At 40.4% G+C, this 27,500-nt stretch overlaps 1 protein-coding gene across 4 annotated transcripts in view; it reads left to right on the top strand.

Moving 5' to 3' along the window:
* Positions 1–27,500, top strand: part of veph1 (ventricular zone expressed PH domain-containing 1) — an 85,852-nt gene that overhangs the window by 38,163 nt on the left and 20,189 nt on the right. For 3 of the 4 annotated variants that reach the window (XR_007144701.1, XM_027161732.2, XM_047822480.1), the window contains exons 7-11: positions 7,216–7,436; positions 8,355–8,570; positions 9,201–9,520; positions 17,408–17,547; positions 18,898–19,032. Coding sequence is in view for 3 of the 4 variants with exons in the window: in XM_027161732.2 (XP_027017533.2) it covers positions 7,216–7,436; positions 8,355–8,570; positions 9,201–9,520; positions 17,408–17,547; positions 18,898–19,032 (1,032 nt within the window). In the remaining variant the exon portion in view is untranslated. Of the gene's footprint in view, positions 1–6,653; positions 6,933–7,215; positions 7,437–8,354; positions 8,571–9,200; positions 9,521–17,407; positions 17,548–18,897; positions 19,033–27,500 lie in introns of those variants that run through there. The other variant, XM_047822481.1, reaches the window with a different exon arrangement.

The following is a 27,500-nucleotide window of genomic DNA, read 5'->3' as shown; positions in this document are numbered from 1 at the left end:
CTGAAGCGATGCAGATGGTTGAGTCTGATTAATGGTTGGATTATGAGTGTGAGAAGTGAGTGCGATGTACCACAAAACATCCATCAAATCACATTAGAGCACTGTAGCAGTGTGACAGGAGCAGACAAATGTGTTTCAGCTGCATCGCTGTAGTCTGACTGGCTGCTGTAGACAGATGGACTGGACGTTCAGGCAAATATACACACCGAGACTGTAGGGGTAAGAGATGGGGTAAGGACTGTAGCAAGAGATGTGGTAACCTTGTAGTTAAGGTGTTGCACTACCAATCAGTAGGTTGCAAGTTTTAATCCCACGTCCACCAAGAGTCCAGCAAGGCCCGTAACCCTTATATGCTCTCCAAGATAGCGTCAGATAAACTGTAAGTAGGGTGTCTGAAAAATTGCCTGAAATCACCATTTTATTTATGTCAATCAATTTTTCAACAAGGGGGAGGGCACGGTGGCTTAGTGGTTAGCATATTCGCCTCACACCTCCAGGGTTGGGGGTTCGATTCCCGCCTCCGCCTTGTGTGTGTGTGGAGTTTGCATGTTCTCCCCGTGCCCCGGCGGTTTCCTCCGGGTACTCCGGTTTCCTCCCCCGGTCCAAAGACATGCATGGTAGGTTGATTGGCATCTCTGGAAAATTGTCCGTAGTGTGTGAGTGTGTGAGTGAATGAGAGTGTGTGTGTGCCCTGTGATGGGTTGGCACTGAATAAAAATGAATAAAAGTAATATCGATATCAAAATAAAAAAACTTTCAAAAGTAGTTTTTCACTTATGATAAAGTAAATTAACCATAACATATCTTTAAGCTCCGCCCACTTCACAAACACATTGACTCATATATATATACAGTTAATTTCAAGTGATGTCTCATTAGAATATATGACCGAGTCTTTCATAAACTTTCTAAATCCAGTTTGGTCTGAGCCGAGAGGACGTCTACAGAAACTCATATAATCCCCTGTATCCATGGCGTCCTGTTCAGGAGAGGAACCTGACGTGGTCTGATATTTTGTTGTATCCATCCATCTTAAAATTTGATGTTCTCGGATGCTGTTCTACTCTTCACAGTTCTAAACAGTGAGTTACTGTAGACTTCCTGTCAGCTCAGACCGGTCTGCTCATTCTCAGGTCTTTCGGCCTGCGGATCCTCCACACAGGATGTTTTTCACACTGTTCTCTGTAAACACCACAGACTGTTGTGTGTGGAAATCCTAGCATGACATCAGCAGCTTCTGAAATACTCAAACCAGCCAATCTGGCACCATCAGCCAGGGCACGGTTACAATGGCAGAGATCAGACTTACTCTTTGTCCTGATGTTTGATGTGAGCATTAACTGAAGCTTTTTTCTTTTTACCTGCATCTGCATTATTTTATACATTCGAAGGCTGCCTCATGATTGGCTGATTAGGTAACTGCATGAAAGTCCAGGTTTCTGAGAAAGTGGCCAGTATCTAGATGGCTTAGATAGATAGATAGATAGATAGATAGATAGATAGATAGATAGATAGATAGATAGATAGATAGATAGATAGATAGATAGATAGATAGATAGATAGATAGACAGACAGACAGATAGATAGACCGACCGACCTACAGACAGACAGACAGACAGACAGATAGATAGATAGATAGATAGACAGCAAGACAGACAGACAGACAGACAGACAGATAGATAGATAGATAGATAGATAGATAGATAGATAGATAGATAGATAGATAGACAGACAGAGAGACAGAGAGATAGATAGATAGATAGATAGATAGATAGATAGATAGATAGATAGATAGATAGATAGATAGATAGATAGATAGATAGACAGACAGAGAGACAGAGAGATAGATAGATAGATAGATAGATAGATAGATAGATAGATAGATAGATAGATAGATAGATAGATAGATAGATAGATAGATAGATAGACAGACAGAAAGATAGATAGATAGATAGATAGATAGATAGATAGATAGATAGATAGATAGATAGATAGATAGATAGACAGAAAGATAGGTAGATAGATAGATAGATAGATAGATAGATAGATAGATAGATAGATAGATAGATAGATAGATAGATAGACAGACAGACAGACAGAAAGATAGATAGATAGATAGATAGATAGATAGATAGATAGATAGATAGATAGATAGATAGATAGACAGACAGACAGAAAGATAGATAGATAGATAGATAGATAGATAGATAGATAGATAGATAGATAGATAGATAGATAGATAGACAAACAGACAGACAGATAGATAGACAGACAGAAAGATAGATAGATAGACAGAAAGATAGATAGATAGATAGATAGATAGATAGATAGATAGATAGATAGATAGATAGATAGATAGATAGATAGACAGACAGACAGACAGAAAGATAGGTAGATAGATAGATAGATAGATAGATAGATAGATAGATAGATAGATAGATAGATAGATAGATAGATAGATAGATAGATAGATAGATAGATAGACAGACAGACAGACAGAAAGATAGATAGATAGATAGATAGATAGATAGATAGATAGATAGATAGATAGATAGATAGATAGATAGATAGATAGGTAGATAGATAGATAGATAGATAGATAGATAGATAGATAGATAGATAGATAGATAGATAGACAGACAGACAGACAGAAAGATAGATAGATAGATAGATAGATAGATAGATAGATAGATAGATAGATAGATAGATAGATAGATAGATAGATAGATAGATAGATAAACCGACCTACAGACAGACAGACAGATAGATAGATAGATAGATAGATAGATAGATAGATAGATAGATAGATAGATAGACAGACAGAAAGAAAGATAGATAGATAGATAGATAGATAGATAGATAGATAGATAGATAGATAGATAGATAGATAGATAGATAGATAGATAGATAAACGGACCTACAGACAGACAGACAGACAGATAGATAGATAGATAGATAGATAGATAGATAGATAGATAGATAGATAGATAGATAGATAGATAGATAGATAGATAGATAAACCGACCTACAGACAGACAGACAGACAGATAGATAGATAGATAGATAGATAGATAGATAGATAGATAGATAGATAGATAGATAGATAGATAGATAGATAGATAGATAGATAACAACACGTGATATTTTCCTGATTAAAAGTTAAACAAATGGCATTCCAACAAGTTGTTCTGTAACATTAAGAATTAACATTAACATCAGTTTATAAAAGCATTATAAATCTGTGCACTGTGATTTTGTGTTACTGAGATGTTAGATGTTAGATGATTAGCATCTCCAGTGATCCATTGTCAGAAGATGGAGAGGGGAAATAACTCTGCTGACATTCCTCATGGAGCGTGCATGCGATGACCTCACCGAGCTTTTCTGCAGTACTAGGAATCCTGCAGGACTAATAAAGGAACCTCACGTGACGCCGCTGTATGTCGGAGAGAGCAGGCATTTGGACACCACATGCGCCCCAGCGAACTGCACTCCGAGGGAACATTCATCACGTGCTCTGACCAATGTCCTTCTTCAAGTAATCATAATATAATTAAGGCTTCCAGAATGCGTCCAGGGAGGCATGAAGTGGACTTCAGGGAGAAGCAGTACCCGTTTTCCAGGAGCTGTTTGTCAATCTGCCACCACATTGTTTGGTTTTCTAAGCTTGGTTTGGCTGAACATGTTTAAAAGAAAGCGAACGTCTCTAAACAACGATGTTCTGGAAAATAACAAATAAAGATGTTCGCGTTTATGACTCAAAAGATCCACATTTAGAGTAGCATGCGGCTTATAGCTATGTGCCATCAGCGTGCTACACAAACCTCATATCTCCACAAATGGATCTTTGCTCACTGTTGTGTTTGTGTGCTTCGTTCGTGTTTGTGCTGTAACCACTGTTTTATTAGTAGTAACAATAACAACGAATCTGTTTTTTTTGTTTTTTTTTGCCATGTCATACTTGACCACTAAATGGCCTTGTAAACACTGAGGCCTGAGCAGAGAGTCGTGTTGTTGGAGTGTTTGGCAAGGACATTGTTTTACTTTCAGAAGAGCAGGTGTGTGAATTCAGCAAGGGGAAGCTGGAAGCTACTGTATGCATGTTCATGGAAATAATATGTTTAATATTAAAGCCACAAAGTGTTATTTATGTGCCCACAGATCTGTAGTTTTACATTTATTATGCTACACATTGGGGGCACGGTGGCTTAGTGGTTAGCACGTTCGCCTCACACCTCCAGGGTTGGGGGTTCGATTCCCGCCTCTGTCTCGTGTGTGTGGAGTCTGCATGTTCTCCCCGTGCCTCGGGGGTTTCCTCTGGGTACTCCGGTTTCCTCCCCCGGTCCAAAGACATGCATGGTAGGTTGATTGGCATCTCTGGAAAAATTGTCGTGAGTGTGTGAGTGTGTGAGTCCTGTGATGGGTTGGCACTCCGTCCAGGGTGTATCCTGCCTCGATGCCCGATGACGCCTGAGATAGACACAGGCTCCCCGTGACCCGAGAAGTTCGGATAAGCGGTAGAAGATGAATGAATGAATGCTACACATTGATGGCAGTACAGCAGGAAGCCTTGCTGTCTAACAGCTCCAGGGTTCCTGCTGCTTAGTTCTTAGCTCAGGTCACTGTCTATGCATTTGGGAACTGCTGCTTGAAACATTGTTAGTTTGAGTCCTAAGCTCTCAATTTTAGGTTATTGTGCAAGACTCTCATCTTATCTCTTGTCTGTTTTGCTTTTAGATAAAGGTTTTAGCTAATGGGTTAAAACGTAAGTGTATAATATGTTCACCAGGTTCTTTGGTACCCGGGAGGTGGATTGATTATTGTAAATTGCCCCAAGTGCATGAATGATGCCTTGTAATGTACTGGTATTCAATTTCTGAGTTGTGCTCAGAAAACAAGCTCCAGATCCACCATGACCCTGACCGTGCTGACTGAAGATGAATAAATGAATGTTACATGTTGACTTCATCAATAAACCATGCATCTTACAGACGTCTACAGACGTCTAATCTGGGATTACCTTTCCCCAATTGTTGCTTTTAACCAAAGTTCTTTACCTAACCTTTTTATCCAAATCAACTTAAATCTAAGAGGTTGAATACAGTAGAAGTAATTAAGGTTTAAGGGCCTTGGTTATTGGCTGGTTGTTTGCTCCCTGGAAGTACTCAGATTTTAATATTGCAATTCTCTAAACACTCATCTTCTAAACACCAAAAGTCTTAACCCAAAGCCTTAAACAATAAACCAAAGCTTAAAGCCTTAACCCCTAAGCCTCATCTCGATGCCTTAACCTTTAAGCCTTAAATCAAAGCTTTAACCTATAAGCCTCAACTCAATGCCTTAACCTTTACTTATTAATGCAAAGCCTTAACCAGTCAGCCAAAGCTCAGAGCCTTAACATTAAGCCTCAAATTAAAGTTAACCATTAGGCTGTTGTCTAGGATGTAGTACCTCAGATGCTATTCCTATTGCGACAGAGTTTGACCTTATTTAATAATCACCTTGAGCTGTCGTTCCAGTGGTTAAAGGTTTAACGTCGGACAGCCATCTGGAAAACGAAGCTTGTGCTGATTTCAGATACATGTGTACTAACTTAAATGGTCCCCACACAGACAGAGAGCATCTTGTGTTCCTGCAGTCATGTTTTCAGCAGTGCCCATGGCTCCCATGTGGAGTATCAATAGTGTGAGTGACTCACGCTGACTTTTCCACACCGGCGTTAGCCACACTAATGGCTCTGAGGTGTAGCTTTCACTCTGAGCTGTAATGGCCCTGACTAGCTGCCCAAACATTGACACATTTTCTCCAAACTTCCATTAAATACTGCCACACTGAGAAGCAGGTGCAGCCATTAGGAAGAGCTGCTTGATCGTCAGCCAAGCAAGAGGGGAAATTATTTACTGTGACGTCTTAATGAGCATTAAGCACCTTCCCGTTACACCCGAATTGCGTCGGTAATTATTTATGATACAGTACCACATCGCTGGTGAGGGCTCAAGTTTAATAAATAGTTGCAAGGCTCACATGGTGGCTGTAATGATTGTTTATATATGTAAAGTTTATTTCAGTGTGCTTGTATCGTGGACCCTCTAAATTTAAGAAAAAAAACTTAATGCTAAAGTCAGAAGCATCTCTGAGTTTCTGTAGAAAGAGAGACGTCAATAAAACTTAACAAATGGGTGTATTTAACACATTGTTGTGATACTTTAGACAGGTCAGAACATGCACACACACACACACACACACGCACACTTATTTAGTCAGCGAGCATCTGAGTGAGATTATTTGGATCTGGTTCAAGTGCGTTAAGAAAGCGATTTGACTCTGAATCAACTTTTCTGCAGAAAGTGAATCAAATGTGTTCTTTGGCTAGATAACGATTCTTTTATCAGGCACGGTAAGTGGAGCTAAGTGGAGATTCGAATCCTGCTTTATTGAATCAGCAGGCCTCTGGAGCCGATCTGGTGTCCGGTTTAAACGCTCCCAGATGTTTACATGTGTAGTCAATTCCCCAGATTCCTGGAAAACTCTGACATGTTTACTTAGTCACCTTAAACCGTGATTATACGCTGACCTCTGCTTATTATAGTCTCGGTGACTTCTCTATTTTATTCTCCGTCCCTTTTGATCCATATCTGTTGTCAATGATATAGTGATGAAGCTGCCAAGGCTGATTCTAGTTTTTCATAAAAGGAAATGATTTCCACTTGTTTTGGCCGGATGTCAAAAAAGCAGCGTGATAGATGAGTAACTGATGTACTCATGCATTGTCATGGCAGGCTGGTGAGTGTACTGCATTGCAGGTGGAAGTAGCTTGCACTGATTAAACTATAAAATATTCATTCATTCATTCATTTTCTACCGCTTATCCGAACTTCTCGGGTCACGGGGAGCCTGTGCCTATCTCAGGAGTCATCGGGCATCGAGGCAGGATACACCCTGGACGGAGTGCCAACCCATCACAGGGCACACACACACTCTCATTCACTCACACACTACGGACAATTTTCCAGAGATGCCAATCAACCTACCATGCATGTCTTTGGACCGGGGGAGGAAACCGGAGTACCCGGAGGAAACCCCCGAGGCACGGGGAGAACATGCAAACTCCACACACACAAGGTGGAGGCGGGAATCAAACCCCCAACCCTGGAGGTGTGAGGCAAACGTGCTAACCACTAAGTGCTAACCACTGAATACTGTGTGTGTTCTTAGGATCAGGCCCGCAAGGCTCTACAGTACCTGGTGTCTCTGTTGGCCTGTATGGAGCACAGCGTCCATCACACAGTGCTGCTGGAGATCCACAGCCTGACCGAACGCTACACCTCCATCATTGGTGACGGTGCCAAAGACATCTACCGCATGAGCAACAGCTTCAGCGCCATCGCACGTCTGCTGGGACGCAGGCTACAGTCTGATACTTTAACACCATACACGTATGCACTCAACACACACACTACATATCATTTTTTTAAATTTATTTTTCCATCTGTTCTCTAGTCTCTTTCTCTCACTCTTCCTTTTATTCTCTCACTTTAAATTCTGTTTGCTGTCACTCTGTGCTCAGAATCTAAAGGAATCAATAATACAATTGTAGAAACAAGCCATTAGTGTCGTAACCACAGTGGTTTTGTTACACTATCATATCAACTGCTTCCAAGCTTTCTGCCTGGATGTTTTCCTCTTTATTTAGATCCCAGAATAGCGACAACACTTAAGCGGTCGGCCAACTTTCGCATTATTATTGGCACAAAAAAATGATGGATTCCTTCACATTTAACTCTGGAATCAAATTCCCTAAATAAAGCAGGCTGAGAGAAGCTTCTGGGATAAAATGTCTTTAAGAAATAAATGTCAAATGTAGGGTTTTTTTTAGATAAAAATGGACAGAAGGATAAAGGGAGTACAAAATAATAGAGTGGCAATGGAGGAAAGATGGGAGTCATGATTATGGTGTGCTCCATCATTTTGACTGCTGAAACCTCTCTCTCATGTCCTTGTTGGGTTTTTGTTTTTCTAACTGCGTTGACCGCTAAATGCTAAGAAACGTCTCAGTTAATCTCTCTTCACCATTAGAGGTTAGATCGCTTAGCTGAGGAATAAAAACCTGTGTCATGCATTTAAACTGCAATAACCAAAGACGGGGTGGTGCGATGGAGTTACTGTTACCGCTCCACCATTAAGTTTTGCTATAGCAGCAAACCTGAAGTATTTTATTTCTCTTGAACAACAGCACTTTGTCTTGTTAACAGTTATTTTTTGAATGTAAGAATAGGATTTTTATCTGTTCATATTTACAACTAATGCTGTAGAACATCTAAAATCTGAAGAAGTTCGATGCTTTTGTGTATAAGGGAAAACAAGGACGTTGCAGATCCGAAGCAGCGTGACGATTCCAGAAAGCGTGCTGAAGACCAGAGTCTTCACGTGAAGATCCAGGCTTTTGAGGAGAAGCTGGAGGAGGAGGTGGCTCAGGTGGACGTACCTGAGACTGACACACCAGGGCTCCAAAGGTGTCATATTCTGGGCCAAGTGCCACGAGATGAGCGCCGAGACATCAGGTTCAGTCGGTGGGTGGGATTATGGTCCAGTTCTGAAGATCTCAGGAAACTTGTTCCAGAATGTTATGAAGTGAAGAAACTGTAGACTCTTCATACGTGTTAAATAAATACCTCCTTATACTGTAGGTGCACTAATGCCAGAGTTGCTGTTCTAGAAATTTAATCAACACCTTCTGACCAGTCAGAATCCAGAGCTCAACATCACTCCAGTATAATAAAAGATAATGATGGTACATTTAGCTCTGCCTGCAGAGTCGGGGAACTAAATAGTTGTAGAGGAATGTGCAGTTGAAGAGCATTTGGTTTGCATTTGAGACTGAACTTTATGCTGCGTTAATGACTGCTGAAGCTAATGCACGCTGTGTATCAGCTGCTTACTGAAAGGTTACTGTGTCAGGTCAAAACTTACCTTGCCCTTGTTGGTTATTTAAAGAATATCTTAATATATTGTTCTGTGGAACTTTACAGGCTATAACCAAAATATTTCACACTGGTGTTTCGTCAGAACGACGTGTAAGCTATGTTGCTGAAGGTTTTAATAAGCTACAGTAGGTCAAGTGCTATGTTCCAGAGAACTAAGCCCAGATTGATGTTTTCTTAGTCATCTCTATGACCACTAACCTCTTTCCTCTCTGTCAGGTTGAAGAGCCTGGCTTCACATGCTGCACAGTCACATTCTGCTAATCCTGACTGCATTCAGGACACAGAAGCTAAAGTAAACACAGAGGACTACCTGATTGAGCCCAGTCTCTTTCCTGAATCTTGCCCAGCATACTCCTCTGCTCAGGAAGAGCAACAGAGCCGGACTTCTAATAAGGAGGGAGTTCAGAAAGAAAGCACGGACCCTCTGGAAAGAGACCGGCTCCGGAAACATCTGGGGGACAACTTGGAGAAGATCCGAGCCTTCTGCGCAGATATGGTCACGAAGATCCCGATCCCTGAACGTTGCATCATCGAAGGTACACAGCTACATCATTCAGACCACTGCTTGGCCAAGCTAGTAAGATGTTAGCATTTTATCAAACTGCAGTGATTTAGCATGTAGATGTAATCTTCTTCTTCTTTCGACTTTTCCCTTCAGGGGTCGCCACAGCGAATCATCTCTCTCCACCTATCCTTATCTTCTGCATCCTCAACACTTGCACCCACTAGCTTCATATCCTCATTAATTACATCCATATACCTCCTCTTTGGCCTTCCTCTTTGCCTCCTGCCTGGCAGCTCCATGTAGACGTCTTCTCGGGTCTAAAAAAATGTACCCGATCCGAAGTGACCCGAATCACTTTTTACCCGAACCCGACGTGCATAATATATATATATATTTTTTTAAGAAAGACCCGACCCGAGACAAACCCGAAAAAATTAGAACCGAGTCCGACCCGACCCGCCGGCAATATTTTTTTTACTCGTCTGGACCCGAATGTTACTTTAGGGTCAGTGGTGACTCAACTGGTTAAGGCTCTGGGTTGTTGATCGGAGGATCGGGGTTCAAGGCCCAGCACAGCCAAGCTGCCACTGCTAGGCACTTGAGCAAGGCCCTTAACCCTCCCTGCTCCAGGGGCGCTGTATCATAGCTGCCCCTGCACTCTGACCCCAGCCTCCTCAGTTGGGGTATGTGAAGAAAAGAATTCCACTGTGCCGTAATGTATATGTGGTGATAATAAAGGCTTCTATGCACCTGTTCTATTCTATTCTTTAGTGTAACCGCTACAGCGTGGATTCAAAATTGATTGACAGGTCTGTTTCAGCGAAAATTAGCTCACCGCCAGTCACACGATGTCGCAAGCGGTCTTGGCAAACAGTGGAGAGGTTGAAAAATGACTCGAGTCGATGCACTCACACGAGATACAGTAGTTTGCGTCTTCTCGGGTCCGTTCGGTAAAAACACATTCATTTTAAAGTACCCGAGACCCGACGCCGCTAATATTATACACGACCCGTGTCCGAGGCACACGTGAAACTTTTAGACCCGAACCCGCTCGGGTCTCGGGGCGGACCTCGGGTTTTCGTATTTAAGTGGACCCGTGAAGACCTCTAGCTCCATGTCCAACACCAGGTCCAAACCATCTTAATCTGGCCTCCGTAACTTTGTCCCCCAAACGTCCAACATGAGCTGTCCCACTGATGTACTCGTTTCTAATCCTGTCCAATCTTGTCACTCCCAAAGAGAACCTCAACATCTTCAGCTCAGCTACCTCTAGCTCAGACTCCTGTCTCTTCTTCAGTGACTCTGTCTCTAAACCATACAGCATGGCCGGTCTCACCACTGTCCTTTACACTTTCCCCTTGATTCTCGATGACTATCACAGCATGTAGATGTAATGATATAGTAATAATCGTGATAATTGATAGCGTAAGCAGACAGGATAGACTGAGCCTTATCTACTAGTATATATTATCATAATGCATTAACTGTCTCTCATGCCTACTTTTCAGAAACAGCAATTTAGCCCTAAAAGAATTGGGTACTGGGGGGGCTTTCGACTCGAAGGCCAAAACTTGTGTTCAGTTGCTGTGCAGTTCTCTGTCAGGTTTCCTGTTCTCCACATCGATGTAACCTAACACTCTCCCACACAGCTACATTAAGGCAATTCATCAGTCTGCTAGAGTTTGTGTGTGATCATAAGGCTGAAAAGATTGAGCATATGAGCTTTAGACTGTTGGAAAGTTTTAGGCAAAAAAAGAATTGAATTTTGAGTGAACTTTTACCTGAGAAGATTAAGCAATGAGATTGATTTTAAGATAAGATAAAATATCCATATAAGATTAGATAACAAGGTTAGAAAGGATTGAGTAAAGAGCGGGCTGTAAACTGTAAACCGTGTAAGAGGATTGAGTACTTAATAGACTTAAGGGTAAGATAATAATAAATGGACTGAAATATAAATTGAATGATGTGAGTAGACTGTAACTAAGAAGCTTGACTAATAAACAGGCTTATAAACCGAGAGGATTAAACGTCAAGTGAACCGTCAAGGGAGGAGACCGAATAACAAGTGTATTATAAATTAAGGATTGAATAACTAGGGCACTTGTGATGCTGCTGCTTATTCATTGGGCATATTCTAGATAGGAGTGTTGTGGCTGAGAGAATTGAATGATGAGTGAGTTTTTTGTTACAGGGAATTGATTAGTGAGTGAGTTTTGCACAGTGTAGATCAAGTGTAGTAGCCCGAGAGCATTGAGTGGGATTTAAACTGAAAGGATTGACTAAGGTGTGGGCTATAATCGGGAGGATCAAGTGAACAATTGTGATTTAGGTTGAGAGGATTGAGTAATGAATAGGATTTGGGCTGAGAGTACTGATGAAGAGTAGAGTAAAGATTGAGTTTTTGGCTGAGGAGGATTGATTAGCGATTGGGTTTTGGATGGTATTGTTTGAACAGTGGAAGGACATGCAGGATTGAATATTAATTTGGGGGGCACGGTGGCTTAGTGGTTAGCACGTTCGCCTCACACCTCCAGGGTTGGGGGTTCGATTCCCACCTCCACCTTGTGTGTGTGGAGTTTGCATGTTCTCCCCGTGCCTCGGGGGTTTCCTCAGGGTACTCCGGTTTCCTCCCCCGTCCAAAGACATGCATGGTAGTTTGATTGGCATCTCTGGAAAGTTGTAAGTAGTGTGTGAGTGTGTGAGTGTGTGTGCCCTGTGATGGGTTGGCACTTTAGGTTGAATTAATAAGAATTTAGGTTGACAGAATTGGTTAAGAGTAGAGTACTGGAAATTTGGTGCCACTTTGTGAGGATTAAGCAACAAGTTTTTGGCTGAGGAGACTTGATTAGCGAGTGGGTCTTAAGCACTATTCGGACGGGATTAGTTTTACGTGGGGACGTGGGTATAAAGTAATTATTACCAGAGCTTCTCTGTGATTTTAGTCCCTTCCGAATGTGACATCTCGGTAATCATTACAGACAATGTCAGTAAAGATTACGGCAACTTTTACCTTCTGTAAAAAGGTCCGGAAAAATTACCTCAGGTAATACTGATCCCGTCCGAATAGACCCGCTGTAAATATGTACGGTAAAATTCCGTCATTTCCTGTCTCCTGCTTTACCAGTTTCTCATTCGCAAGCACCAACACTTTAGACACTTGACATATAAGAAGTTGTTAAAATAACAGTTCAGAATGTAGACTATACTTTTCATCACAGATCATGAGACTCCTGCATTTTTGTGGCCTGTTAGTCTGCAGATTTTATGTTTCTACACACTCATAATTTCACATCTCCCCCACAGAGCTATAGTAAGGTAATACATCAGTGTGTGTGTGTGTGTGTGTGTGTGTGTGTGTGTGTGTGTGTGTGTGTGTGTGTGTGTGTGTGTGTGTGTGTGTGTGTGTGTGGTGTGGGTTTGACAGCAGGAGGTACAGGGTTGAGTCATATTCACTAGAACATGTGGAAACTGATAATAATATTACACTCAGATGCCGTGGGGTTGAACAATACCTGCTTGATTGAATAAAAGCAGTGAAAGGTTCAGGGTCAAGGCAAAAACATGCCAGGGTATGGACTGGTTAAGATGAATTGCCCCAAGGTATAAATACTACCCCGTATAAATCAGCTGCCGAGGAGAGCCTAAAGATTCAATTCAATTCAATTCAAGTTTATTTGTATAGCACTTTTTACAATGGGCTTCGTCTCAAAGCAGCTTTACAGAACATAAACATAGAACAGAAGTTAAACATAAGGAGAAATAGAGTTAATATAGTAAAGAATTAAGATATATTTAGTTCACAGTGTGTGTGTGTATGTATGTATGTATGTATGTACAGTATGTATGTACATTATGTATGTACATTATGTATGTATGTATGTATGTATGTACAGTATGTATGTATGTATGTATGTATCTATGTATGTACAGTATGTATGTGTGTATATATGTATGTATGTGTGTATGTATGTATGTGTGTATGTATGTATGTATGTGTGTTTGTATGTATGTATGTATGTACAGTATGTATGTATGTATGTATGTACAGTATGTATGTACAGTATGTATGTATGTACAGTATATATGTATGTGTGTATGTATGTATGTATTTTTGTACAGTATGTATGTACATTATGTATGTATGTACAGTATGTATGTATGTACGTATGTACAGTATGTATGTATGTATGTACAGTATGTATGTATGTACAGTATGTATGTATGTACAGTATGTATGTATGTACGTATGTGCAGTATGTATGTATGTATGTATGTACAGTTTGTATGTATGTACAGTATGTATGTATGTATGTATGTATGTATGTATGTATGTATGTATGTACAGTTTGTATGTATGTATGTATGTATGTATGTATGTACAGTATGTATGTATGTATGTATGTATGTATGTATGTATGTATGTATGTATGTACAGTATGTATGTATGTATGTATGTATGTATGTATGTACAGTATGTATGTATGTACAGTATGTATGTATGTATGTATGTACAGTATGTATGTATGTATGTATGTATGTATGTATGTATGTACAGTATGTATGTATGTATGTATGTATGTATGTACAGTATGTATGTATGTACAGTATGTATGTATGTATGTATGTATGTATGTATGTATGTATGTATGTACAGTATGTATGTATGTATGTATGTATGTATGTATGTATGTATGTACAGTATGTATGTATGTATGTATGTATGTATGTATGTATGTATGTATGTACAGTATGTATGTATGTATGTATGTATGTATGTATGTATGTACAGTATGTATGTACAGTATGTATGTATGTATGTATGTATTTATTTATCCCCAATGAGCAAGTCTGAGGTGACTCAGGCAGCAGTGGCAGGGAAAAACTTAAATTGGTAAGGAAGAAACCTTGAGAGGAACCGGACTCAAAGGGGAACCCATCCTCATCTGGGTGGAACTGGGGGTGAGATTACAAATATACAGTCAAACAAGTGTTGAATTGGTGTAAAGATCACATGGAGTTCAGATCTCCTCTTGGTATCGGAGTCCAACTGGAGCTGGTAGATCTGTAGATGTCTCAGGATTTTCATAGAGTCAGCCTCATCTCAGTGGAGGTCCAGAATCTTCATTGCACGGATCACTTCAAGATCACTGTGGATGGTACAGTACCACAAAGACATTCCTTGGAAGTCTCCACTGTTAAGTTCAGTTTGATACAATAGACTTAATGTTAAAACTCTAATGGTGCTCCTTCTCAAGTGCCTTATAACATCCTCAATCGATATTACAGTTATAGAGCAGAAATGTGTCATAATCCCAGATTAGGTCTAGGATGGGTTTCCTTTTTAAATCCGGTTCCCCTCGGGGTTCCTCTCTTCTTCCTTACGTTGTCTCAGGGAGTTTTTTCCTTGCCTATGTCAGTTTCAGCTTGCTCACTGAAGATTTTCTATCCAGATATCTACAAAGCTGCTTTGTGACCATTTGTGTCCATGGTTTAAAGTGCTGTGTATAATATAACATAAATTAAATTGATTGAGATTAGAGTTAGGATGCGTGTGTATTAGGAGACAGATAATTCCAGCTGCATTATTCGAGTTTATTTGATTACAAATATCAAGGTTAATTTAATCATCATGTTTTTCACCACCATTTCCCACAAATTTGTTCAATTGCCAATTTTCCACTAGCGAGCTATCAAACAACATCTACCACCCAGAGAGGATAAAAGCTAACACATGCTTCTTCTGAGATGCGTGAAGCCAGATTGCTGGTTGTAAGTGGTCTATGTCCTAGTCAGAGATGGGCGGTGAATTGTCAGGATTGAGTTTTGTCCCTGTTTGTCCCAGCTTCTCACATCAGCATGTTGGACATCAAATCAAATCAAATAAATTTTCATTTGTCCCATACACATACATACAGAGTACAACATGCTGTCCTGTATTCAATTAGTATAGTATAGTCCAGGGTGTATCCCGCATCGATGCCCGATGACGCCTGAGATAGGCACGGGCTCACTGTGACCCGAGAAGTTCGGATAAGCGGTAGAAAATGAATGAATGAATGAATGAATGAATGAATGAACATACACATACATACAGAGTACAACAATGCTGTCCGGTATTCAATTACTGATAAAAATATAACCGAAATGAGTTAGATAAATAAATAAAAAAGTATAAACTATATAAAAAACTATATAAAATATGAAACTATAAATGAAATATACATAAATATTCATAAATGAGTATGGTTTTAATTTTTGTCCTTAAAGTGTCCATGTGCATCACATCTCTGGCTCGATACACAACTTAAACAACTCAGAGTTTCTCCTAAGAAGAAATGTTATCATCTTACCAAGGTACTAAAGCAGAGTCTGTGGTGCATTTGAGATTGTTCAAACAGAGACAGAGCAGACTTCCTGTTCAAGAATAATGTGTCATGCAGAGTTATCCATGCAACACCATGTGTGTGTGTGTGTGTGTGTGTGTGTGTGTGTGTGTGTGTGTGTGTGTGTGTGTGTGTGTGTGTGTGTGTGTGTGTGTGTGAGACAGCAGGACACACAGGATTGTTCATAGTCGTCAGAATTTGTTGAAACTGCAACAGAGAAATATGTTCAGCAGAAATATGTTGAGGTAATTCACAGAAACCCATGGACAGTTTGAAGTCACTACGTGAAATAAAGGATGTGTGCGCTGTGTGCAAAAATTTTGTTATTTTCTCCTCTTTTGCATACTCAGTAATATCCCATCAAATCCGTGAGTGTTAAATTATCTCCTGTTTTTATTCAGTGGGCCTTTTTTTTTTGCACTACACATTTTTTGTCACATTCATGTCATTTATATTAAATGACTATACTACATTTATTGATAAGGTGACTAAGTGTATTGTTGTGCGTCCAATTATTTCTAGTAAGTTTGTGTTTTCGATGGCTTACAGATGATGGAGTGTTTGGACGTGATTGGTCAGAAAGTGTCGATTAGTTTTCTAGAGCAGCAGCTCGGACTCGTACTCGCTCGTTCTAATACGATTTCTAAGGCAACAGTTGGATCACAGGGATGTATGGCGGATTCTCAGGGTAAAGGATTCCAAACAGACATGTAATCATTTCTATCTGGATGATGGAAGGAGTCTGCAGTGCCATTTCTTTGTGACAGTCAGAGATATAAAGCTCTGATAAAACATTTTCCAGACAGAGGAGTTTACACAAATGCATGCATTGTTATCCAGAAACAAGGCCCATTTGAACACTATTAGAGTGCATTAGTGGCTTCAGTTAAATATTTACATGAGTTCCAGGTTAGAGACGGACGTTTACAGTAACTCTAAATACTGTATGTCCTCCATTCATATGAACCTCTTTTACCCCAAACGGCAGGACTACTTTCCTTTGAACTCCCTATAAAACGGACATTTTCACAGCTTGTGTCCAGGCATCATGTTAGAAACCTGCAGTAAACATCAGAAGGAAGGTGTAATTCACTTATTTATAAGTATGTGACCCCTTTCTGTTAATAAAAACCAAAAACAACAACACACTACACACACACTACTCACACTACACACACACACACACACACACACACACACACACACATTGTACACACGCCATACACTGATAGTGATACTTCTGTTCAGCTCAAACATTTAGAGTTTGTACAGGCACGCCAGCAAGTACGATTGGTTAATATCGAGGTCATGTGATCCCCGGAGAGGTTTACAGTGATGAAAGTGATCTCAGCACTATCTAAAGTGCTAAATCGCCAGGTCACTCCTCTGCTTCAGGGATATGACATCAGCAACAGGGAAAAATGATGTAAGGTGTGTGTGTGTGTGTGTGTGTGTGTGTGTGTGTGTGTGTGTGTGTGTGTGTGTGTGTGTGTGTGTGTGTGTGTGTGTGTGTGTGCGTGTGTGTGTTACAGATACCCAGCAAGGCTGTGTTGCTAAGCTGTCGTTCTCGTGTCCAATGAAAGGACATTACTGCCTGTACGGGAAATCCAGCTTGTCACTGTGCAGCGGTCAACCCCATCTCTGGATCCACATCATGCTCCTCATTCTGCAGGTCAGTGTGTATTACTGATATCTGCATCTATAAAGACTTCATGATACTTCTTTTAATGTTCCATGAAAATAATTGCATTAAAACTATCATGAAGGCCTCTGGAGGAGGCGCTAATCACTTCCCTCATGAGTGTGTTAGCAATCTTGAACTCAAGCACCTGGATGACATTAATCTGTTATTAACAATTCACTATTACAAGATGTTCTTGTTTTATGATGGAGCATCTTTAGAGTACTTTATCACATCTTCTTGCATGGGGAGCCTATAAGGCACATTGTTTTCCACATTGGTAGGGCATTTTAGAGGCAAAGTGATCATGTTTTGATGTAGTTACACCCTCGAGTGTACTTCATCTCAGTCATGTATGAAAGAGCACAGTTCAGTTATCTGGTATCTGGAGCCAGGTATCTGGAGGGCATTAACTTCTCATTATCAGGGGAGCACGGTGGCTTAGTGGTAAGCATGTTTGCCTCACACCTCCAGGGTTGGGGGTTCGATTCCCGGGGAGGAAACCGGAGTACCCGGAGGAAACCCCCGAGGCATGGGGAGAACATGCAAACTCCACACACACAAGGGGGAGACAGGAATCGAACCCCCAACCCTGGAGGTGTGAGGCAAATATGCTTACCACTAAGCCACCGTGCTCCCTTGATAATGAGAAGTTAATGCCCTCCAGATACCTGACTCCAGGGGACACCTCCAGGGTTGGGGGTTCGATTCCCGCCTCCGCCTTGTGTGTGTGGAGTTTGCATGTTCTCCCCGTGCCTCGGGGGTTTCCTCCGGGTACTCCGGTTTCCTCCCCCAGTCCAAAGACATGAATGGTAGTTTTTACAACTGGATGGGCAACTTAGAGGCTACATGATCATATGTTGGTACATGTACAGGCACCCTAGAGGGCACATTGTACGGGAATCCTACAGATTTACACAACATAATGCTGAAAATAGATGCTTTCCATTCAGAAGATTTTTCTCAGTCACATGACAGACAAAAGAGAAAAAAGGAGCGTGACAGAACGACTGTTTCTAATTATGTAACTGTAAACAGATAGAAAGTTTGATGTGTCACTTTAATAAATGAAGAGTTGTAATCGTTGGCAAATTGCTGTTGTAAACACTTTGGGATGTGACGTTATTTGGACAATGGTGGTGACTAACTCTGCTTCATCACATTATACTTCATTGTTAATTATTTTCCTGTAATATGTAAGTTTTAATCTTTACGTGTTACATGAGTTTGCAAGTTTCTTTAGTTTACACGAGACATACTTATCGCCAACGAAGTGTGTGTGTGTGTGTGTGTGTGTGTGTGTGTGTGTGTGTGTGTGTGTGTGTGTGTGTGTGTATACAGAGCAAGACTAATGAAGCTCTGAGCTCTGAGGATGTGTGTGTGCAGCAGCTCAGGAGACTCTGGGAAAAAGCACAGCTTAAAGGAGCTCACAGCTTTGAGCTGGCCATGACTCAAACTGCTGTCCCACAGAAGATGGTAAGACAGAAGACATGTAAAATATTACCTACATCTTTATTTCTGTCTTTCTTTCAACCCCCCACTTCATCTCTCACATCCTCACTTCAGACTCACTGGACCATCAGAAGGGGCAGATACAGACTACTTGAGGGGAAGGGGTAAAAAAAGAAGAAGGAAAAAAAAAGGTTTCAATTAAAAAACAGAAGCACCTGTGGGGCATTAACTTGTTAATTATTAAATATTAACTATTATTAACTGTTTGTTTTATCATAGTGCCTATAGGGCATTTCATCTCATTTGCAAATGAGGGCACAGTGGCCACGTTCACACCGCAAGTCTTAATGCTCAATTCGGATATTTTGCTCAGATCTGATTTGTTTTTGTTTGGCTGTTAACATGACCTTTTAAAATGTGGCCTATATCAGATACCAGTGTGAACAGTTTGCTGTTTCGAACTGACCCGCATGCGCAAACGGACGATAACAATGACGTCACACGCGGCACGCCGTCGCGCTAAAAAGCTGGCGAGGTTACGGAGGAAGTATTGTATCATCTGGTGCAAGCAAACATATCATGTAATGCTATAATGTGATGTATTCAATGCAAACATTATGAGCTGGTTCACATAACCACTTTATATTACACTCTTAACACACACACGTTACCAGTCACGTTTCTGTCAAGTTTTCACCAGCGCAAAAAAAAAAAAAAAAAGGATTCGCCGGCGCATAATTATGACGAATGTCGATGTAGATTGACGTAAAAGTCGCATCAAATCCGCATCGGCTGTTCACACTGCAGCCACATTTGAAAAATCAGATTTGGGTCTGATTCAGGACCACATATGGAAGTGGCCCAGATCTGATTTGAAAAAATCAGATCTGGTCAAGATTTGAGTGTTCACACTACTCCTGAAGAAGTCTGACCTGGTCACTTCACCCCAAAAAATCAGATTTGGGCCACTTTTACCTGCAGTGTGAACATGGCCAGTGTCTCAGTTTTTGTGATGGAAGGGCACTTTAAACGCTACTTATATATATATATATATATATATATATATATATATATATATATATATATATATATATATATATATATATATATTATATGCAAGGGCACCCTATAGGGCATTCCTTCATGTTTTATCTATCATAAAGGACACACACCTTGAGGCATTTTTTCTGTTATATGGTGCTCCCTAGAGGGCACTTTATCACACCTATAATAAAGCGCACTTAATGGTGCTCCCTATAGGGCACTTTATCACATTTCTTCTGTCATACGGGGCACAAATATCTGTCGCACAAAAACAAAAACGAACAAAAATATACAATAAAAAAGTTTCAGAGTGTTCCAGAAATTTTGAAATCCAAAAGTGTCACAACACCCATTTCTGAGCACCCTCCAGGATTCGGTCTCTGCTCCATTTATTACAGATTTATTGCCATTACAGAATGAGGAAAGCAGCACAGCGGTTTGGTGCTTTTAATGACTTCTTATGGTCATATCATATCTCAAAGCGTTGCGTAAGCAGGACCATCCACTCGTAAGCTTGTTTCTGTAAACTCGGACGTCATGGAAAGGGAAATAATTAGGTCTGGAAGGGAAACCCAGCTGTTACTTTGCCTTCTCATCTCTCCTGTCGCTTTCCTTCTTATCGTAAAACACTAAGAGCAGTCCGTCTTTCTGGAGCGTGATTTACTGTACACGTGTTGAGAATGCGCCAGCCATATGGAACACGTGTACCTATTTAAGTGCTTTTCTCTTAAACTCCATAAGTGCTAAAGTATACACATCTAAATCTAAACCTTTTTTTTTTTGAAAGTTCAGAAAGTTTCGTTGTTGAAGCACACAGCCAAGTTCTTAGTTGCATCACACACTCTCAGGCTTACTCAATCTTTTTCATCTTTAAAAAGAAATATGGTCCTAATGTTACACTCGGTGCTGTGATTTATTGTCTGTCCTTCTCTTAAAGGCCAGTGTTCACCGTAAACCTTGTTTGCAGCGCTCACCAAACTGCTAATAAACACCGCAGCGAGTCTGTCTTATCACTGGAGCTCTGTTTCAAACCATGTGTTGTTGATAACCTCTAAAGCCTATCAGACTCTTCACTTAATTTTGAAAAGTTTTCAGAGTCACAATCACGACGTGAGTCTTTCCGATTCCCATGAAAATGAATGATGTATTTGTTCTGCTTTAAGTTGACTGTCCATCCAAACATGACATATGGTTTCTGACCTCACTTGCAGCTCCATCTTCAAACTTTTCTTCCACCAACCATAGACACTTTTTCTTTCTACTACTAGCTTACTTAATAGCTACTGTCCGGACAGGAACCGCACCACCCTGTGATTTACGATGAGGGGTCAAAAAGAAGGCAGAACTTTGTAACCTCACTGGATAATGAGCAGATGATTAGGAACAGGGAAATGAGAAGCACATGGTTGAAGAGGAGCATATAAACAATGCAAGCGTTGGATTTTATAGCTACCACGAACAACAGACGCTGCTAATGAGAGAAAACAGGCTTGAAATCACACACACACACACACACACACACGGTGGTGTTATTAGTGATGAGAAGATGATTCTTCACCTCTGTTATCACAACCTCCAGCATATCCAGGTGCTCCTAAGGTTATCATTAGCTTACTTGATGTGAATTCTATGTACATAGTTAGCTGTCAAGCAATGATGCCCCTTAGCCACTTACACACCATCTGTAGCAGCACTCAGATATATTTAGCCCAACAGCCTCTCAGTACCGAAGATTAAAATGACATCTTAACATGCTTTAAGCTAGTCAAGCTCACCCAGTTAGCTAATGGTTTTATCTCTACATGTTTTCTACTGCAGACTGTCTGTTGAGCTGTACAATGCTTTTTGACACTAATTATTGTAGATTAATTAGGGCAGGGATGGTCATCTGTCTCCACTGTCTCAGACATTGCTGCTAAACATTTGACGTAGACTGTTATCACTCCAGACCTACTTCATCTGTCCTGACGGCATACAGCCGGTTAGAGCCTCGTCACCTGGTGTACACTCTGCCGGGAATAGTTCAGCATGGACAGCCCATGACTCATGAGATAGCTGTGGATGTGGCCACCTAAAGACTCTCACACCATCTTTAAACTACTGCTGCATCAGTCAGCTCATGGTCAGGACTTCATCAGCGATCATTTGAAGACTTTGGCAGGAACGAATTAGTGTCGGATCTGTGGTGAACCTGTTAGTTCCTCGGGAGGTCTTGTGTGCTTAATTCCACTCATCTACAAACTGTTGTAGAAAGGAACATTATTTACATTTAAATTACATACTGTCACATTATCAACCAAATCAGAATGGGTTCCCTTCTGAGCCCTTCTTTAAACATCAAATTTTGATTCTGTTTCTATACTAATGTAAAGCTGCTTTGAGATTATGTGAATAGTTAAAAGCGCTGTACAAATAAATCGAATCGCATTCAATCTTGTTATCTTGCATGTTGAGATATTCTTCTTCCGGACAAAACTTTGGTGCGTAACTTGTTCCGCAGCTTTTGTCCTAGACACATGAATGAGGTGTCAAATCGACCGGCTCATTGAGGAGAGGTGTGCTATGACTTTTATAAGCGATCTAACCAACGATTGGATCGTTTGCACACCGGACGAAAAAGCGGCCAAAAAAGTCCCATAGACTTGAATGGGAAATTCCTAAAATTTCACCCTAGCGACCGAGTGCCGAGGTTTGCCACGTGCAAGCACCATTCACATTTTCTTCAGGAAATGTACATTAGTTATTGAATACTGTCTTGTCACTCATTTTTACTCCTTTTCACTCCATCATGACTCTACATGTTAAGAGGAAGCTTGGCTTGAACACAGGATATATGAGGATAAAACTCTATATATACGCTCTGATAGATTCTGCTGGCATTCCTATGGAATTAATCCAACACTGTATGGATGTTAAACAGCATTCTGAGATGAGAGAGAGAGAGAGAGAGAGAGAGAGAGAGAGAGAGAGAGAGAGAGAGAGAGAGAGAGAGAGAGAGAGAGAGAGAGAGAGAAAGAGTGAGATGGGGTTGGACCTTTGTACAAACAGTTCCAGCTAGGTTATGAAGGCTCCATACATCTTTATATGAAGAAATATGTCCTGATTAGAATGCGTGGAGTAAAAGCCGCTGGAGGTCTTCGCTGGAAGAATTTACTCTCTGTACCATATTGAAGGCATTAGAAGTGTGTCGTCTTGGCAGTGATGGATCATGGGATATGGGCAGTAAATAAAAAAGCAGCAGAGCCATGTGGGGGCTTTCATTGTTTTATGATGTTCATTGTGTGTTTACTATGATAAGATGTGTTGCATGTGTATGAGTAAAAAGAGAAAGAGTACAAAAGAAACATGATACTCCCCAAATGGACAAATAGGTCGACGTTTCCAAAAGAATAAAAGGAGACCATTAGTCTTTTGGATTTCATTTACAAATTATACCAGGCAGGGGTGAAACGACAGCAGGGCTCCAGATCCCATGACTCTCTCCTTCTTTCTAAGACTAAGAAAAAATTAATAAGGATTTGGGGTTTTGGGATTAAAGCAGACCTCGGTGTTGACATGTTTCCTGTTACATTAGGAATATTTTTGTGCTAATGTACAGCTCATAGTTTGGCTCTGGAAAGAAAGGAGTGTGATTTTCATCATCATCATCATCATCATCATCTTATCAGGCCTTATCCTTATCCCAGAAAGTGTTTATGGTGTAGATACAAGCTGAAGTGACTCACCAGTGATTCCGTTTCCTGTTCACCATCTGCCGTCCTGAGTCACTTGAAGTCATCCTTGTATCAGCAAGTTGTGATAAGACAACACACATTACTGAGATCACATGCATGTGCTTCATGGGAATTCAGACACTTCGCATTTTTTCCAGTACCTTTAAGGCATGTCATTGGCAGTTGGAATTCAACAGAAGTGCAACAGTGGGACTGTAACTAAATACAATCTAAATACATACAGATCCAAATAGATTACTTGAAACATGAGTTGAGAACAAGAAGTTGGAATTCCACTGTGGGAAGCAGGAGGTTTCATATTAGCAAGGTTTCTTCATTCACACTTAGTAACTGGTGACTAGATTTTAATATGGCTTGGAGCTTTAGACTCCTCTAAGGCTTGGGAACTGGTTTTTGAGTTATTGATTTCTGTTCCTGGACTTGAAACAGCTAGATTTATCTTGGAATTTATTGCGTAGTGAAATAGACTTGGACTCTCAAATGTGGTACTTTTTCTGGTTCTCAATTTTGGGACTCTGGGAATGGAATTGGATTCTGTGATTTGGGCTTTAATGATTGAAAATGTTGGATTTATCTCTGACTTTAGTTGCTGAGATTCTGGGCATGATGTGGATTCAATGGCTTCTTAGAGTTTAATGATTGGAGCTCTTGGACTTATATTGGACTTTAAAACTTGACACACTGGGACCCAATTTGTTCTATATTTTAAGATTCCCAAAGATTTGAACCCTGCACTCGACTGTTACTTTAAGGCTTGTAACTCAATACCAAACACAAACTTTAAATATAGTTTGGGGTGTCACGGTGGCTTAGTGGGTAGCACGTTCGCCTCACACCTCCAGGGTTGGGGGTTTGATTCCCGCCTCCGCCTTATGTGTGTGGAGTTTGCATGTTCTCCCCGTGCCTCGGGGGTTTCCTCCGGGTACTCCGGTTTCCTCCCCGGTCCAAAGACATGCATGGTAGTTTGATTGGCATCTCTGGAAAATTGTCCGTAGTGTGTGAGTGAATGAGAGTGTGTGTGTGCCCTGTGATGGGTTGGCACTCCGACCAGGGTGTATCCTGCCTCGATGGCCGATGACGCCTGAGATAGGCACAGGCTCCCCGTGGTAGAAAATGAATGAATGAATGAACTTTCGAAATCGGAATCTCAACCTCATAGTAGGAAGCTGAACTTGCCTCTAACTTGGACTTTAGGTTTGGGAACTCTGGATTCAACTCAGACTTTATGACTTGAGATCCTGAACTTGACATGTGTTTAAGGCTTAGGACTTTGCATTCAACTCTAATGGACATCTCAGGGATTTATTGATTCACAATTTCACAAGGTCCCAGAGAGCACAAGTTCCCAACCCTTGCCTGAGAGCAGATTCAGCAAGTCCTCTCTTAATTTTTATAACAATGGGTTTGCATTGTTTTCTCTATCATTGCTGGAGTCTCAAAGCTTGGAAATGTTAAGAAGCATGTAAGTAAAACAGTCTTTTGAAAATCCCAGGCCATTAATCACCAAACATAAAATGCCATGCCAAAGACTTTAGTGTTTTTTCTTAGGCTTCACATTTAGTAAGCAAAAACCCTGTGATGTCAAAGAAAGTTTTGTTCAGACTAGAGAAAATCATGCCTGCCTTCCTCTCATCCTGCATTAATTATTGTAACTGTATACACAGCTGAAATCCATTCATCTTTGTCTCAATTACAGTGCATACACAGGGCTTAAACCACATTAACCAAGATTGTGCTTCTGATCACTAGCTACCAGTCCCAATCAGGATCTCACTTGAGGTTTAGTTGTTTGTTTTAAAACATTTTAATGGACTGGCACCTACTTATATCGACGGAGTCCTTACTCCACTTCTTAAATTACTTCCGTCTGTCATCTCTGTGGTCTTGTGTGTATCTCAGAGAATTATTACTTTAAAATCAACCTTTCTTAGTGTCAGGTTCGTGCCTTTCATCTGTGATTTGAGTCAATATTTTGAGGTTTACTTGTATGTTGTGTATACAGGATGTCCACAGAGTGCTTGATGATGCTCTGTGTAGTGTTTACTGTCTTTTAAGTTAGAATACCAAGTAAATCACCATGGAGCCAAAACCGAACTCATCTGAATTCAGTTCCTTGGCATCAGCATTAGATCTGTAGACAAAGTCGTATGTATTTTTGATTGATGAATGGGAACTAACCTCGGACAGCTGAGGTTTATTTTGACCTCCACTAGTTTACATGAACTAGATCATAAATTCCCAGTCTCCATTGGAGTTAATAGGATCGTTCATGAGCTAGCTCAGTGGCAGATTTGTAGAAGATGCTTGGTTTTCTCTTCCTCAGAGACACACACGTTTACCCTTTCTCTTTCCCACACGTGGTTCTAATTTAGCTCTATGTCGTTGTGCCATTTTCTCCTCTCATTGCTAACATACTATACATTTTCAATACGTTTTTCGACGGTGTTTGAGGTCTAAATAGCATGACAAATTACCATTTCCTGTCATAACTGAAGACAACAAACCTGTCCTGGTCAAGTAGACAGATCTACAGTTAATCTGTTTTAAATGAACTTAATTCATAAGTAAATATGACACTAATCAGGATGCACAGATGGTTATACGGACCGCCATTCATTTGTGAAGGACTCAACCCCAAAATAAGCATGACGCTGATGTCTCATCCAACTGGGAATATAGTAGGATTACATTTTATGATCTCTGTTGAAATACTCCAGGGCTAAACACACTGTTTCATGTACAAACTTGTGGTGTTTTTGCTTTCTAAACCCTCTTTAGATTGATTTGCACTCATCTGGTTCTTTTAATGCCACCCGTATTCCTTTCAAAAAAAGAATTTCCTCAGGCACCGTTTTGCCCTTTTATACACAATATGCTATTGTTTATACATCTGAGAGCTAGCTTCAGTCTGCCTGGTGTGTGTTCAGTTCAGAGCAGCACCGTCTTCTTCTCGGAAAGACGGAGTCATACAGTTGTACGAGCTTGTAAACTGTAAGCCCGAAGGTGTCCGAGACACGGCCTTAAGGTGATAGGTACTTTATCATCATCAAGAACATTTTCCTTTAACTCAAGAGACCGGGGCTTTCATTCTAGTTGTTAGTTACCGCATTTATGCTGTCGAGTTGTTACGCAGTTAGTTAATATAAATGAGTCTGAGCCAGTTGGAAAAAAAAGGTTCATAGCAAAAAGAAGAAATACAATGGCGTAACCTCTCTCTGGGGAAAAATGTGCTCAAGTTGTTGGAAAGATGCTCAAAAAAACTTTTTAACTTCCCTTCATTTCCAATGAAATTTAACTGGGTGATATAATAGCCTTATTTCTTTGAAAGTACTTAAAATCCTGAGGTAAAATATTTTGTGTTTTTTTTTTTTTATTAAAATAAAACTTTGTGGATGTCCAGGAACATGTGAATAAAAGAAAGATATGTAGATAAAAATAAACATGATAAAACACAGATGTTACTAATAAGACATATTTGAGAACTGTCCAATTGGGCGGGGCTTAATATTTGAATCTAATTCTAAATCTAAGTCTGTATTAAGTCTGCAAACTTTTTTGTTTAGAGGTGATGCTCAAAAAAATCTACAACTCTGTAGGCACGTGTGAAAAAAGATGATTTAGATGAAGGATTAGGATCCAAAAAGATTTCAAAAAGAAGAAGGCCAGAAGATTTTTAAATATCAGTGCTGTAAATCAATACAGAAACTCAAATCG

The sequence above is a fragment of the Tachysurus fulvidraco genome, chromosome 13 (assembly GCF_022655615.1).
Source record: "Tachysurus fulvidraco isolate hzauxx_2018 chromosome 13, HZAU_PFXX_2.0, whole genome shotgun sequence".
Classification (NCBI taxonomy): Eukaryota; Metazoa; Chordata; class Actinopteri; order Siluriformes; family Bagridae; genus Tachysurus; species Tachysurus fulvidraco.
The sequence above is the reverse complement of the archived record's forward strand: the minus strand, read 5'-3'. Positions and strand labels throughout refer to the sequence as shown.